The 15953-nt window shown below is 37.7% G+C and overlaps 1 protein-coding gene across 5 annotated transcripts in view; it reads right to left on the bottom strand.

The window, feature by feature from the left end:
• The window catches only part of sipa1l2 (signal-induced proliferation-associated 1 like 2), a 130950-nt gene that overhangs the window by 58811 nt on the left and 56186 nt on the right, over positions 1-15953 (bottom strand). For all 5 annotated transcript variants that reach the window (XM_018094269.2, XM_012963665.3, XM_031902979.1 and 2 more), the window contains exons 3-4: positions 7660-7793; positions 1149-1337 (exon numbers count right to left, since the gene is read on the bottom strand). In XM_018094269.2, coding sequence (XP_017949758.1) covers positions 1149-1337; positions 7660-7793 — 323 coding nt within the window. The remainder of the gene's footprint in view (positions 1-1148; positions 1338-7659; positions 7794-15953) is intronic.

Below are 15953 nucleotides of genomic sequence, written 5' to 3'. Positions count from 1 at the left end.
AGATATAAATTTTGAATAAAGATGTCAGTTTCAGTTAACCTCTTATACATTCCTCTGGTTTTATAGCAGACACCATTCTATAGATCCACTCTCAGGCTGCTATTTTATAAATGCATACATTGGAAAATCACAAATAGGAATTAAATGATATATATAAATATATAAATTATATATTATAAATATATATATAAATGTATTCATAGAGGAGAGAAATTAACACATTATAGTAGGGCATATAACAGTTTTTGTAATTATATTCCTACATGTATACTGTATACTTCATATACGTTAGTGGCAGAAAAAATAGCGGGGTAAGTGGTTACTTTCAATTCTTGAGTTTATATTGATCCCTGTTTTTCCCAAAAAGACCTGTATATTTTTAATATACTATATAGTTGCCACGAAGTCAGCATAAATATATAATAAACGAGAGCCATAACTATCTTGAAAATATATCCTTACAAATTCTGCTTACTAATGTCATCAGTTATAATATGTGCTTAGCAATGTAATTTGTAGCAGATGACTCACTAAAGCCTGTGTATTATAAAAAAATAATGGTGTATCACATATTGTAAAATGCTGTATAGGGAGGTTAGAAGATGCTGATAAATATAGCATTCCAGCTTACACTATTGTGCCTAATCTATTATTTATTTAGGGTTTGATTTTTTAAAATACATTTCAGTCTATCTTCATCCTGAGCAAGATCTTCGGCTGTTTTGCTCCTGTTTTCTAAATGCAATGATTTGTGCACCCATCATGGTGAGCTATCATAGAAGAATGCTTGAGTGTAATCATTTATGAGAATTTTTTGGATCAAGATCACACTAGGCGATGTATGTCTTTTTGTGCTTTCTTGCGTCTTTTAAATTTCCTTGACAAATAAGTACAAAAGCTAATCTGTAAGTTATGAAGCTTTGCAGATACTATATAGTCCTTATATTTGCTTAAAAGGCTGCCAGCTTAAATTTTTATGAAATATACAGGACTACATAGGTTTCTACACAACCTGGCAAACAACAAGCCTTATCATTTAAAGTGGCAGCCATCTGTGCTGCACATAGAGATTACACATAAACATTTGTTTAGAATGTAAATTGAACTGCGTGGTGAGTAACCAAAGACAATTCTGGTTTATTACATACCCCTTGTTCATCTAACTTAAGCAATAGTTCTGTGACTTTGGTAGAGTTTGAGGCTTGCCGCAAACATTGTATGTTGAGCACTGGTAGTACATATTCCAGTATTTCTTTGTGAGGTAGTCCCCGTGTTGTGCCATGTTTGACTGTGGATGGTACAGCATCTTCTGAAACTGAACCTCGCAAAGTGGTGAGCTGCAGAAAAGAAAGTCATTTAATAATAATCCTGACATGTGCCAAAGATAAAGTAAAGCAATAACATCACAAACACATCGATCTAGTATATTAAAGGACCTGTCACCCTATGAAAAAATTCCAAATTCTTTTCTATTGTGTTTTTCAAGCAAAATAAACTCTACATACACAATATAAATAATATAAATTGTGTCTCCTTCAGTCTTGGAATTCACAATCACAGCAATTAGACAGATGCCATTTTGTAAACACTGTTATTAAGACAAGCTCTGATCTATGCCAAAATCATTTGTATGTGTCAGACTGGGAGACCTAATGCCCATGTCTATGCACAGGCTACACAATTATAGACAGTGAGGAAATTTAAGGTGTGCAGTGATGTTTTGCGTTTCATTTGAAAAGGACTATTATTATACAGCTTTTTATGTCTGGGTGACAATTCTCCTTTAATAAAATATGCAAATACAAAGATATATATCAAAACTTTTATTTTTATACAACTTAATTTAGTTCTTCAAAAATGTAATCAGTGAATAGCCTCTTTGAAATCTTTCAATACCTGCCACACTGGTTGTCCAGAGGTTAATAGTAAGGCTGCAACATCCCCTTAATTACTTAGATTTCCCTCACCTTCTGTAACCCACTCGGCCCTCCCCCTTGGGAATATGCTTTGATTCCTGACTTGCCAGACATGCTCAGTTGTTCTAAGCTCAGATTACTAAACACGCCCCCCAGTCTAGCAGCCAGTAAAGAGATGGCATTGCTGGGTCCCATAGAAACTCAGATCTAGCTGTCTGCTTCATGATTTGCTTTATGAAAATGTGATGGTGCTGGCAAGCGGAGGGGATATATGTATATAATTGTGTATATAAGTACAAATGATGCCATTTGAGTGGGGGATATACATTGTAGGCAAATGTAGGCTTTTTTTTTTTTTTTAAATCGGTAACTGAATATATGTTGTGTATTATAGTGAAGTACAGATATGGGACCTATTATCTGTAATGTAAAGATCAAAGGCTAGATAACATCAAAAAGGGCTTATTTCTTAAAGGAAAACTATACACCTAAACAATGTAGGTCTCTATAAAAAATATTGCATAAAACACCCATATGTGAAACACTGATTCATCTAAATAAACTAAATAGATAGGCTATGCAAAATATAAAAATCTTTTAGTACAGTTACCGAAAAATGGTATCTAAGTCTCAAGTGAACGGATGTCTAAAATAATTGCCAGAACACAGCTTCCTCCTTGCATCTCTCTTACCTGTTACTCAGTCAGCGATTTGAAGGGTGACCACATGGGACAAAACAGTTCAGTTAGTTTCCTTTTGATCCTAAGCATGCAGGCCAGTTATAGTTATAATAAGGTTATAATAAGGTTATAATAAGGTGGGCACATGAGACATAAGTAATGTATAAGTGTTTGCAGACACAAAACTCTGCCGCCCAGTAAATTCTAAATTCAGGATGTGGCATCCTTGCAGCAGAATCTTGACAAACTAGCAATCCGGGCAGCTAAGTGGCAGATGAGATTTAATGTGGATAAATGTAAGGTCATGCACCTGGGACTGCACTAGGCAAATCCATAATGAAGAAGGACCTTGGAGTCCTTGTAGATAATAAACTTGGCCATAGCAAGCAATGTGAGGCAGCAGCTGCAAGGGCAAACATGGTTTTTAGCTGTATTAAAAGAGGCATAGATTCACAGGAAGAGGGTGTTATTCTTCCCCTTTACAAAGCGCTGGTAAGGCCCCATCGAGAATATGCTGTTCAGTTTTGGTCTCCAGTGCTCGAGCGTGACATTATTAAATTAGAGAGGGTCCAGAGAAAAGCAACTAACCTGGTAATGGGTATGGAAAGTCTCTGTAATGAAGAAAGACTGGCCAAGTTAGGTTTGTTTACACTGGGGAAGAGGTGCTTAAGAGGTGACATTATAACTATGTATAAATATATAAGGGGGTCATATAATAACCTCTCTAATGCTTTATTTACCAGTAGGTCCTTCCAACTGACACAAAGGCACCAACTCTGTTTAGAAGAAAGGAGGTTCCGTTTAAATATTCGGAAAGGATTTTTTACTGTGAGAGCTGTAAGGTTGTGGAATTCTCTCCCCAAATCATATAGTTACATAGGGTTGAAAAAAGACCAGAGTCCATCAAGTTCAACCCATCCAAGTAAATCCAGCACACACAACCCACACCTACCAATCTATACACTCACATACATAAACTATATATACAACCACTAATACTAACTGTAGATATTAGTATCACAATAGCCTTGGATATTCTGATTGTTCAAGAACTCATCCAGGCCCCTCTTAAAGGCATTAACAGAATCTGCCATTACCACATCTCTAGGAAGGGTTTATACATTATATAGCTTCAAGAAGGGTTTGGATGGCTTTTTAGCAAGTGAGGGAATACAGGGTTATGGGCGATAGCTCTTAGTATAAGTTGATCCAGGGACTGCCATCTTGAAGTCAGGAAGGAATTTTTTCCCCTCTGCGGCAAATTAGAGAGGCTTCAGATGAGTTTTTTGCCTTCCTCTGGATCAACTAGCAGTTAGGCAGGTTATATATGCAACAGCAAAAAAATCCAGTAGCACACTGAAGATGTAAATCGTGAAAAAATTGTATTTTATTTGCCCAAGTACATAAAAACAAGCAAAGAGCAACGTTTCGGGACCCTCCGGACCCTTTCTCAAGCTTGAGAAAGGGTCCGGAGGGTCCCGAAACGTTGCTCTTTGCTTGTTTTTATGTACTTGGGCAAATAAAATACAATTTTTTCACGATTTACATCTTCAGTGTGCTACTGGATTTTTTTGCTGTTGGATATTGACCCCCATGCAAGGTGAGGTTCTTCCAGTATTTGCACCTGATACCCGTTTGGGGTAAGTTAACAGAGGGTTGAGCTCCCCAATACTGCTAAGGCAGGTTATATATGGGCATTAAGGTTGAACTTGATGGACGCATGTCTTTTTTCAACTTAACTTACTTTGTTACTAGGTTACAATGTTACCTTCAAATCACCAACTGATGACTACCTGGTGAGAGACATGTAAAGTAGGAAGCTGTGTTCTGGCTATTGTGTTAGACATCAATTCACTCCAGCCTCTACATGTTATATTTCTGATTTACCCCTCTACTTATCAGTGTAAAATTTTAAATTAATTCAGACATGAGTAAAGTGCACATTCTAGACTTTGCATACATTTCAGTTTCACCATGTAGAAATAACATAGTCCCCCTCATTTCAGGGGACCATAATGTGTGGAACAATTGGCTTCACAGGTGTTTGTGCTTACTCAGGTATGTTGCATTGCTTCATTATTGCAGGGATAAGATACCTAGGATGCTTTTACCATTATGAGTCTGTAGCTATCCCAAGTTAAGGAAGCTATTACAGTATGAGGCTGAAAAATACACTGTATGCCATACTTCTATTGCCTGGTTGTCTGCATCTACTGGTCACATTCTTGGGTGCCAGTACTCATTGTTGTATCTCTCTCATTGTATAATCTTCTTGCGATGCCAGTTAACACTACTGTTTACATGTTTTTAGGGGGCAAGGCCCACTACTCACATCTTATAATATGAAAGATATTTTCTCTTTGTATATTTGTCTGGCAGTTAAATGGGTTGTTCACCTTTGTAAAACATTCAGAAATGTAACCCTTCCCGTAAAAAAAAAAAAAATCTTTGCCATATAAATGGTTAACAGAAAATGTACAGTTTATGAGATATTCACCTCATACTGGATCACTGCTGAACCCTTACTTCATTATGTGCACACTGTGCATGATGTCACTTCTGTGATGTAAGGGGCATATTTAGGTCCTATGGTAGCACTAAACCTTAAATGTTCTTAGGGGGCACGGCCCACTACTCTCGTCTTATAATATGAAAGATATTTTCTCTTTGTATATTTGTCTGGCAGTTAAATGGGTTGTTCACCTTTGTAAAACATTCAGAAACGTAACCCTTCCCGTAAAAAAAAAAAAAAAAAAATCTTTGCCATTTAAATGATTAACAGAAAATGTACAGTTTATGAGATATTCACCTCATACTGAATCACTGTTGAACCCTTACTTCATTATGTGCACACTGCGCATGATGTCCCTTCTGTGATGTAAGGGGCATATTTAGGTCCTATGGTAGCACCAAACCTAAATACAACCTGTATTTTGCAGATCTGCTCTCATCCGCAGCTGATTGTAGCTCCCCTGACAGGCACAACATTGGCCTGAGTGCAGCTACATAGAGTGAAGATTGGCCTAAAAATGACTGCTTATCACACTTTTTGGACCAATCTCAGCTCTGTGTGGCGGCATTCAGGCTGTTGCTGTGCCAATGTGTCAGAATCTCTATAAAACAATACATAGTTGGCACTAGCACTTTCAGGAGACAGGGAACTTTCCAAGTCAGCTTAATTTTTGAGCATAAAATAAATTGTGTTTCTGATATATGTGTTTTAGGGATAGGGGTAGTTTTCTAACATATTACTCCTTTTATTTACTGCACTATATGTATATTTTTCTATTTGTAAATATTGTGTGCTGTGACCTCCTTCTAATAAATTCTAATTAATAACTCTACTGGTTTGACTGATGATAAGTACCTACAGTTTTATTCTTTTTGGTTTTTTTTTAATACCTTTGGTGGACGGAACAACCCCCTAGTTTACTCACATTTGCAATCTGTGAAAAGCAGGGGCAATTTTCTGCCCTGAGGCAGCTTACCTTTCCTGTGGTGGAGGGGATCCAAGGGGGCCACATCGCTAGTGCAGAGAGCACAATGTGGTGTGTTTCTCAACTCACCTCATGGCAGTAGCACCCATAAGGTTTCAGCTTTAGGTTCCAAAACAGGGAAACTTCAGGAGCAGAGGAAGAATGTACTTCCTCAGTCTGACTCACACAAAATCCAAACCTGCAACGGTCACCCAAATTTCAACCCTTGCACACGTTACCTAAAAGTAAACCCACAGGTTCCACAGGTTGCAGGTGAACCTGCACATTAATACTCTGTAAGGCTACAATTTTATTATTACTTTTTAATATTTATTTTTCTATTTAGGTCCAATCCTATTTATATTCCTGTCTCCCATTACGGACCAGTCCATGAGGCCTAACACAAATGCAAAGAATAGCTTTTGTAGAGGAAAGCTTGTAAGTATTACAAATCTAAGGGGAAAATCATAACAAAGTCTTGAATGGAGTTTTTCTGCACATGCAATTTCCAGCTAAGCAGGCATGCAGCAAAATGCCTTGACTTCCCCTCTACTGAACTGAATGGTACTCGCCTGGACCCTGCCACTGCATTTGTGCATAAGACAATTATCACTTAAATACTTGTCAGTTAGCAATTATTGCCTGACCGGCCAATGCATCTCTGACTACCATTCAAATTATTCAAATTAAGGGATGGGCAACTGTGAACATTTTGCTTTCAGATAAGCTGGAATTCATAAGGGCAGCAAAAAGCACAGGGAAATGCCTCATGTGCCACTGCACTTATTATACTAAGCACTGTGCCTGTTACAGAATCGTAAAATTTTAGGCAAAGGCACTAAAGATCTGGACTGCCTCAAGCTGTAAATTCTATGTTTATGCATTTCATTGCTGGTAATTAGAAAAACATGTTGCCTAGCAATAAATGGTGTTGGCTTGCTAGTGCAGTTGCAGTAATTACAAAAAAGATGTGTACGTATATATATTTGATAACAAAATCATTTTCACTTTGTTCACATAGGGGCAGATTCATCAAAGTACGAGTTCGAATCCCGAAATGGGTAAAATTTGGATTAGATACAATAATTTCTGATGATCGAAAATGTCACGAAAATGCTTCCGAAAATAGTCACGATAATATCATATTGGCGATGCGAAAGTCACAAAATTTTCGTATCCGAACGATCGTAAACGGCGGGAAAACCTTTCTGACTTTGGTCCTTCTGTGCATGTTTTTGGAAGCCTCCCCTAGGACTCAATGGCACTCTGCAGCTCCAACCTGACTCAAGGAAAGTCACAATAACGAAGCGTTAATGAATCCGAAACTTTCATACTCAGCACGACAAATACAAATTTGTCGCACAAATTGTCACAAGGTACGAAAAAGTTGCACAAATTAACGAAAAAGTCACAAAAAATACGCACATTATGAAAACTTAGAAAAAATACGATTTTTTTGTATTCGGATTCAATCGTACTTTAATGAATGTGCCCCTTAGTATTTATAATCATACCTCATACAATAATGCATTCAGTTTCAGAATGTGCAACTGATTTATTCACCATTATACTGGTTTAAAAACGTACCTCACTTGTACGAAAAACTATACGGTAGTTGAACTGAGATCCTTCTTTCTCTCTTATGTCTTCCACCTTCTCTCTTCGAATGCTTACTGCAACTGGTCCTAAGTTATCATCTATTCCAAAGTAATTCTGGTGCTCTATGCAAGAAATGGTCAATAAATACAATTACATTTGTTATAGGTTAGAAGTAATATATGAAAGACACCTAAGCAAATAATTAGATTAATTTTTTAACAAAAAAGTCGGCTTTTCACTTTACTGTGCATGCACCAGCCCAGGGATTTTGACAACAGAAGGAAGAGGAAACACTCACTGCAGGTACCCCGGGCTGGTGCGGTTTTCTCCTAACAGGGGCACCAGCCCGGGGTAAAAGGTAAGCGATTAAAGTCACTTGGGGATACCTAACATTTTGGCACCCCAAGTGACTTAGCCTTTCCTTCTCCTTTAAACAAAAAAAATTCACTGCATTAAAACATTTGTGGTAGCAAAATGCCATTTGCATGAAAACTTCAGCAATAACACCATGTAAACAAATGGTATAATTGAGTAATGGCGTAATTAAAAAAAGTGGTTCCAATATAACAATAAAAACATTTTCAAACAAACTATGAGATAAAATACAGTGTACACAATAGTAGAATTAACAATAATTATGTTAAATTCGAGTTTTAATTTACACAGGCTGAAGGGCGCGTTTTGCTTTCTTTCCCAGGAATATGATAAAGGATAAGGGCATACAGTAAGTATATGAAGAAATATTGGGCGTGGAATGGAGGGATTAAACACATGACTAGGCTGTTAATTTAAAGGGTTCCAACCTTTTTAGAAGGACAGAAAGATTAGAAAAAGTCTGAGAAGCCAGAAATAAAGCCATGCTATAAAGATATTAGGACAGCACTCTACCGAAGGGTAGAGATTTTAGCAGGATTTAAGGCTAATGTCCCTCGGAGAGATAAGTCACCCATGATAAATGGATTAATGGATTACTGGAGTAATGGGGTGGAAAAAATATGTATATGGTAAAAAAAAAAGTGGTGAACTTTAGTATTAGTGAAGAAAAAAGCAGATTTTGAAATGTTAATTTTTGTCTGTTTACACTAAGCAACCAGCTAATGAAGTCCGCGTTTTTAAGAGACCAAGTTCTTAAAATATAAATAATGATGGCTGGTTGCATCAGGAGAAAATTCAAAACAGATTAAAATTTATGAAGGAACCCAAAGAGCTCATCTCTATGACAAATTTTAGGATTCCTTGTGGTCTGGTATGGTGCTGAGAGATTGACAAATTGCTAATGTGGTGGCATCATGTATAAAGTAGGGATGCATGAAATCCAGGATTCAGTTTGGGATTCGGCAATATTCTTCCCTTTTTAGCTGGATTGGGCCAAATCCACGTTCCTGGCAGAACCGAATCCTTAAAATCATGTGACCTTTTTGTCACATAAACAAGGAAATTAGCATATTTGCATATGCAAACTAGGATTCGGTTTGGTATTGAACCCAAATCTTTTACAAAGGATTCGGGGTCCAGCCGAATCTGAAAATAGTGGATTCGCTACATCCCTAGTATAAAGCGATCCTGTTCTCACCCTGAAAACTATAGGTTTTATCTGTAATAGATCTAGCCAGATAAATGCCCTTTACAAGGACGTGAGCATAAGAGTGGATATTGGGGTGGCAGTGGATGTGATCTACTGGTGAAGGTTACTGATTGAGGAAAACCAGTCTGGAACCTAGTATTTGTACTATAGAGAACTGGTTAAAGGAAAAATTACAAAGAGTGGTAGTAAATAGACTCCAGTAGTTGCAGTGTCCGTCTTTGTTTGGCCCTTTGGTTGCTTTTTAATTTGTTTAGTAATGAACTTGAGGTGGGCATTGTAAGTACTGTCTCTGTTGTTGATGATACTAAATTGTATAAAACTACGAGTACCTTGCAGCATGCTGCCAATATGCAAAGATATTTGACTAAATTGAAGAACTGGGCATCAAATTGGCAAATGAAATTCAGAGTTGATTAATGCAAGGACCCCATATAAGTGAAGAGATTAAAGCCCAACTACTACTACAAATGAAGAACAATACCCCACAGTAATGGGCTGGCCAAGTCTAGCAGGTTTGTAAATATGCTAAATAACACTTTTTATTTTAGGTCATTCAAGAACCTACTAGGAATGATTGCTATTTGGACCTGTACAAACTAATAATACCAAACTCATCTCTAGCATTGGTGTGGATCAGCTTTCAGGGAATAGTGATTATTACATGGTTTCCTTTAACATTATGTTGCAGAGACAACTCTATAAGGGAGTAACTTAAACACTAAATTTAAGGCTTATCTGCGATATATTAAAATCAAATGTCTTAAAAATGTTGCTTGATAAATATTCAGTATGTCAGTATATTCCACTTATAAGCTAGGAAAGACACCGCAAAGCAAAACCTTTATGGTTCAATAAAAGTGTTGGTGTCGTGGCTGGTAAGAAAGGAAGCCAATAAAGTAAGCAAAAAAGCAATCAGACAAGCTAAAATAGAAATGAAAAAAGGTATTGCAGAAAGAAGTAATATGAATCCAAAATTAATTTTCAAATATGTAAATAGTAAAAAAAAAAAAATAAAGCAAGAAAGGATGGGACCCATATTTTCAGATGGAGGTCAGTTGGTAGATGAAGGAAAAAGGAGAGATTCTGAACTATTTTTCATCTGTCTACACAAGTAAGGAACCAGCTAATGAAGGATTCCTTTGTAACACACCCAATTCTAGTAATGTAACTCCTGATGCATGGGTCACTCAAGAGGAAATTCAAAAGAGACTTGAACATTTAAAGGTTAAACAAAGGTCCGGGACCAGATGGTATTCATCCCAGGTACTAAACGAGTTTAGCGATGTGATTGCCAAGCCTCTTCACTTAATATTTTAGGATTCATTGAGGTTTGGCATGGAGTCAAGATAATGGCAAATTGCTAATATGGTGCTGCTATTCAAAAAGTTTTCCCGTACTCAGCCTAAAAACTATAGACATTTTAGTCTGATATCAGTGGTAGGAAAGCTTTTGGAAGGGGTAATAATGGATAAGATACTTGAATACATTGCATCACAATACTATGGGGTAGATTTATCAAAATGTGAGTTTAGACTTTAATACATAAAAACTCACTTACGTTCTATTTAGTCCTATGGGATTTTTAGAAGCGTATTTATCTTTCAAAGTCATAACTCACCATTTGCTAAATACACTTCTAAAAATCCCCATAGGAATGAATGTGTGTGAACATGGGTGAGTTTTTATTTATTAAGCTCTTAAAGGAGAAGGAAAGGCTAAGTCACTTGGGGGTGCTAAAATGTTAAGCACCCCCAAGTGACTTTAATCGCTTACCTCGTACCCCAGGCTGGTGCCCCTGTTAGGAGAAAACAGCACCAGCCCGGGGTACCTGGAGCGATGCGCTTCCTCCTTCGTTTCGCTAAGACTAACACAATAGGCGCATGCACAGTAGAGTGAAAAGCCGACTTCTCTGTTAAAAGTTCGGCTTTTCACTCTACTGCGCATGCGCGCGCTCGCAAAGCAGGAAGAAGGAAGCTCTGCAGGTACCCCGGGCTGGTGCTGTTCTCTCCGTAAAGGGGCACCAGCCCGAAGTACAAGGTATGCGATCCAAGTCACTTGGGGGTGCCTAACATTTTGGCACCCCCAAGTGACTTTGCCTTTCCTTCTCCTTTAAACTTCATTTTGATAAATCTGTCCCTATGAGTCCATGTCAACATGGTTGTATGTGTAACAGATCTTGCTAAACTAATTTCATTGCCTTTTATGAGGAGGTTATCAGGAACCTCGATGCTGGAATGGCAGTGAATGTCATCTACTTGGACTTTACTAAAGCATTTTATACAGTACTGCACAGAAAGTTAAAGGACATGGAAAGGCAAAGTCACTTGGGGGTGCCAAAATGTTAGGCACCCCCAAGTGACTTAAATCGCCTACCTTTTACCCCGGGCTGGTGCCCCTGTTCGGAGAGAACAGCACCAGCCTGGGGTAGCTGCAGCGCTTCCTGCGTCCGTGCGCACGCATGCGCAGTAGAGTGAAAAAGCCGAACTTTAACAGAGAAGTCGGCTTTTCACTCTACTGTGCATGCGCCTATCGCATTGTCGCAGCTAAACGAAGCAGGAAAGAGGAATCGCATCGCTTCAGGTACCCCGGGCTGGTGCTGTTTTCTCCTAACAGGGGCACCAGCCTGGGGTACAAGGTAAGTGATTAAAGTCACTTAGGGGTGCCTAATATTTTGGCACCCCCAAGTGACTTAGCCTTTCCTTGTCCTTTAATGATAATATTTCAGAATATTTGCCTGGAACATAATATTTGTACTTGGATAGAGAACTGGCTAAAGGATAGATTACAAAGAGTGGTGGTAAACACAACATTTTCTAATTGGGCCAGTGTTGTAAGTGGGGTATTGTAAGTGGGGTCAGTCCTTGATCCTTTGCTTTTTAACCTATTTATGACCTAGAGGTGGGTATTGAAAGTATTACTTCTGTTTTTGCTGATGATACTTAATAGCGTAAAACTATAAGCTCCACGCAGGATGCTGCCAATGCTGATAAGTGCAAAGTTATGCACTTTGGTACAAATAATATAAATGCCAGTTATACAAAAAATGGTAGTGTGTTTGGAGTATCCATAATTGAAGGAGAGAAGGATCTGGGCATTTTTGTAGGTAACAAGTTCTTTAACTGCAGGCAGTGTCATTCTGTGGTACTACAGCAGATTAAGGGCTTGCATAAAAAGTCATGCATAAAAAGGGGCATAACTTGAAAGAAAAAACAAAATTATGCCTCTTTATATGCCTCTTTATTTTCGTGTCCCTAAATGATATTATGTTGGGTTCCTCCTTAATTGAGAAGGATTTTTGTGGATTACACAAATAAAACAATAAAACAAAAAAAGTACTGTTTTACTTAGATGAAAACATAACTTTGACTCTTTATAGATCCCTGGTTAAGCCTGACCTTACAGTAAATGTGCAATGTAGTAGAGGACAGTTATATTAAAGAACATTGTAGCAAGATAACAGGGATCTTTCATTAAAGAACCAGAGACCATCTCTTTAGAGCAATGAAAGATGCTATTGTCCACGGGAAATCTCCTCTCCTGCTGTCCATAAAATTCCCTAAAATACTACTAAAAATCCCAACTGTCAATCATATATTGCCTGCCCCACCTGCCTGCCTTAGGGCTCTGGCACACAGGGAGATTAGTCGCCCGCGAACAGGGAGATTTGTCGCGGGCGACTAATCTCCCCATGTGCCAGAGCCCTTAGGCACAGAGGTGGGGCTGGCAGTTACTTTCACTTTCAATTCAAAACTTCTTAGATGCTACTGCACTGCTTACATTCCCCCTCCCTTCTCACAATCTAATTTTGTAACCAGTGCATGGACATGGGCATCAGGTCTCCCCATACTGGCACAGAAATAAGATTTGACAGGATGCAAAGCTTGCCTCAATAACAGTGTGCACAAAATGGTGCCTGCCTGCTTGCTGCAACTGTGAATTCCAAAGCTAAATAAACTAATTCATATGGTGTAAGTGAAGTTTATTTTGCTTGACAAACACAATTGAAAACATTCTGGAATTATTTCTTAGGGTGACAGGTCCCCTTTAAAGCAGCAAATGTTTTTTTTTTTTTTTTACATTAAGGGCAGTAAGGTTGTGATGACAGATTCTATTAGTGCTTTTAAGAGTGGCTGGGATGACTTCTTGAACAAGCATAATATACAAGTCTATTGTGATCTTAAGAGCTACAGTCAGTTTAGTATAGGTATGTGTATATATAATTTATATATGTAGGTGTATTTATAACCTCCCAACATTTGAAAAATGTAAAGAGGGACAAAAAAAATGGTGTGTGTAGCGCAGTGAACAATTTTTTGACCATGCCTATTTTTGCGACAACACCCCCTAAATACCACTCCCATTTTACAAAATATGGCAGGTTATTTAAAGTTTTAACATTTTCTGTTTTGATAAAAAATGTGAAATTGCCCTTTAAAGGAGAAGGAAAGACTAAGTCACTTGGGGGTGCCAAAATGTTAGGCACCCCCAAGTGACTTTAATCGCTTACCTTTTAACCCGGGCTGGTACCCCTGTTAGGAGAAAACCGTACTTGTAGCGAGCGCTTCCTTCTTCCTTCTGGACCGGTGCATGCACAGTAGAGTGAAAAGCCAACTTTTTTGTTAAAGTTCGGCTTTTCACTCTACTGCGCATGCAAAAGCGCATGATGAAGGAAGAAGGAAGAGGAGACCACGCTCGCAGCTACCCCAGGCTGGTGCGGTTTTCTCCTAACAGGGGCACCAGCCCAGGGTAAAAGGTAAGTGATTAAAGTCACTTGGGGGTGCCTAACATTTTGGCACCCCCAAGTGACTTAGCCTTTCCTTCTCCTTTAAGCTGCAAGTCTCAGTTTCCCCAAGAGACCTATTTAGCTTATTAGTTACAATTGTACCTAAATGCAGGTGTGGCTTGTTAACTTTTCTGGGCTATCTGTCAAAAGCTACTTATTTAAGTAGCGTTCAGTGCAGGAGATGAAAGGGAAATGGGGGACTACGGCTGAACTGTTAAAATCAGGACTGTTCCGCTATTTTCCTCTGTATTCCTAGTATTTGTCTAATGGCCTTTTATATAGCTATCCTGAACTCTGCTTGCCCTACCTGTGCCTGAACTTGGACTTGAATTCTGCTCAACATCCTGGTTACCAAGCTTTGTTTGTCTATTAGCTTTGTTTGTCTTGACTGCTTCCCAGTACCAGCATTGTCATTCTTGACTGTTCTAACTTATCCTGATAGCCACTGGTCCTCACAGCATGAATTTTTTTTTAATGAATATGGTCACAATGATCTGTGAAAAATAAACAAAAGAACAAGTACATTTAGTAATTAGTAAATATAAAAATAGAATTTTATTTTTTGCGTTTCATACCTTGTATGCTTAACTGTGAAAATATTTGCAATTTTTTTGGTCTGAATTAAAGGACCTAATAAACAGTATTATGGGTTGAAATCTACATTTATATATATGGAACACACTATTGTACAAACCAGTAAACTATACAAATTCAAAAGAGCAATGGTTGGTAAAATGTATTATGACTGCATCCTAACTATCCTTAGTCACTGAAAAGAACCCCAATCCCCTAGTATAGCAGAAGTAATAGAGAGACTCAAAGAAATAAAAACCATGGAGTTTATATAGATTTATGGGGCAGGGTATACTATTTTAGGAAAGTTTGGGAGAACAAGGATATTTATATGGTCAAGAGAGGAAACAAAGTTAAAATCAAAGAAATCTATTCCCAGAAAGTACTATATACTCATTAGAAGGAAACCATAAAGTTTTCAGTTTTAACATATTTATCTGTTTATAATACAGCCATGATTATCCTTTAAATTATATCCTTATAAACGGTGCTTAGCAATGTCATCAGTTATAATCGGTGGTTAGTAATGTAATTTCTGTCACATGATTCACTTAAACTTGTGTAGTAGCCACGTTTATAAAATATGAGGATATTAGAAGTTACAGAAGAGTTTCACTTTTATAAAAGCACTTGGAACTCCTCAGTGATTTACAATATGCTTATATTTTACAATAGGTGGTACTTTATTCACTATATATTTTTGTTTGTATTTCTATGAGGTTCTTATGCACTATAACTTTATATTTATTTTAGCCTCTAATTTAATTATACTGTTTAAATATAATTAATTGCCAATGCAAATATGTTTTTTAAAGTGAACATAATGTATCTGAGACAACTGTAACAACTAATTAAAAAAATGTACATTGCTGAAAACCCAATTGTAAGTTCTGGGGGAAATTGGACAGATCAGAGAACCCATAGAAGCTGGACTAGCAAGGACTGCAGGCACTGAAGCACAACTAGGCAAGGATGACAAGTTACTGGATATACTGTGTATATAGAATACAAAAGTCAAAGTACAAGGCTGATTAGTAATTCAGATTCATACATGGCATCAACTTATATGACTGACAAACCTCATTTTTTGCTTGATGATCTGCAACAACTCCTAAGTTTGGCTCATCAGGGTAGTTTATTCCATGAATCATTTGTATTAGCAGATACTGTCTGCATAGATAATGTCTCCATTATGAAGAAAGGCTAAAAATGTTGGAACTGTTTACACAGGAGAAGAGGCACTAAGGGATATGTGATTCCTATGCAATAGTGATGCTTTATGCATCAATAGATTCTCTTGGAATCTGGTTATGGGTTTCATTTGGACAGAAAAGTTTGAAT

This window comes from Xenopus tropicalis, chromosome 5, assembly GCF_000004195.4.
Source record: "Xenopus tropicalis strain Nigerian chromosome 5, UCB_Xtro_10.0, whole genome shotgun sequence".
NCBI classification, from domain to species: Eukaryota; Metazoa; Chordata; class Amphibia; order Anura; family Pipidae; genus Xenopus; species Xenopus tropicalis.
The sequence above is the reverse complement of the archived record's forward strand: the minus strand, read 5'-3'. Positions and strand labels throughout refer to the sequence as shown.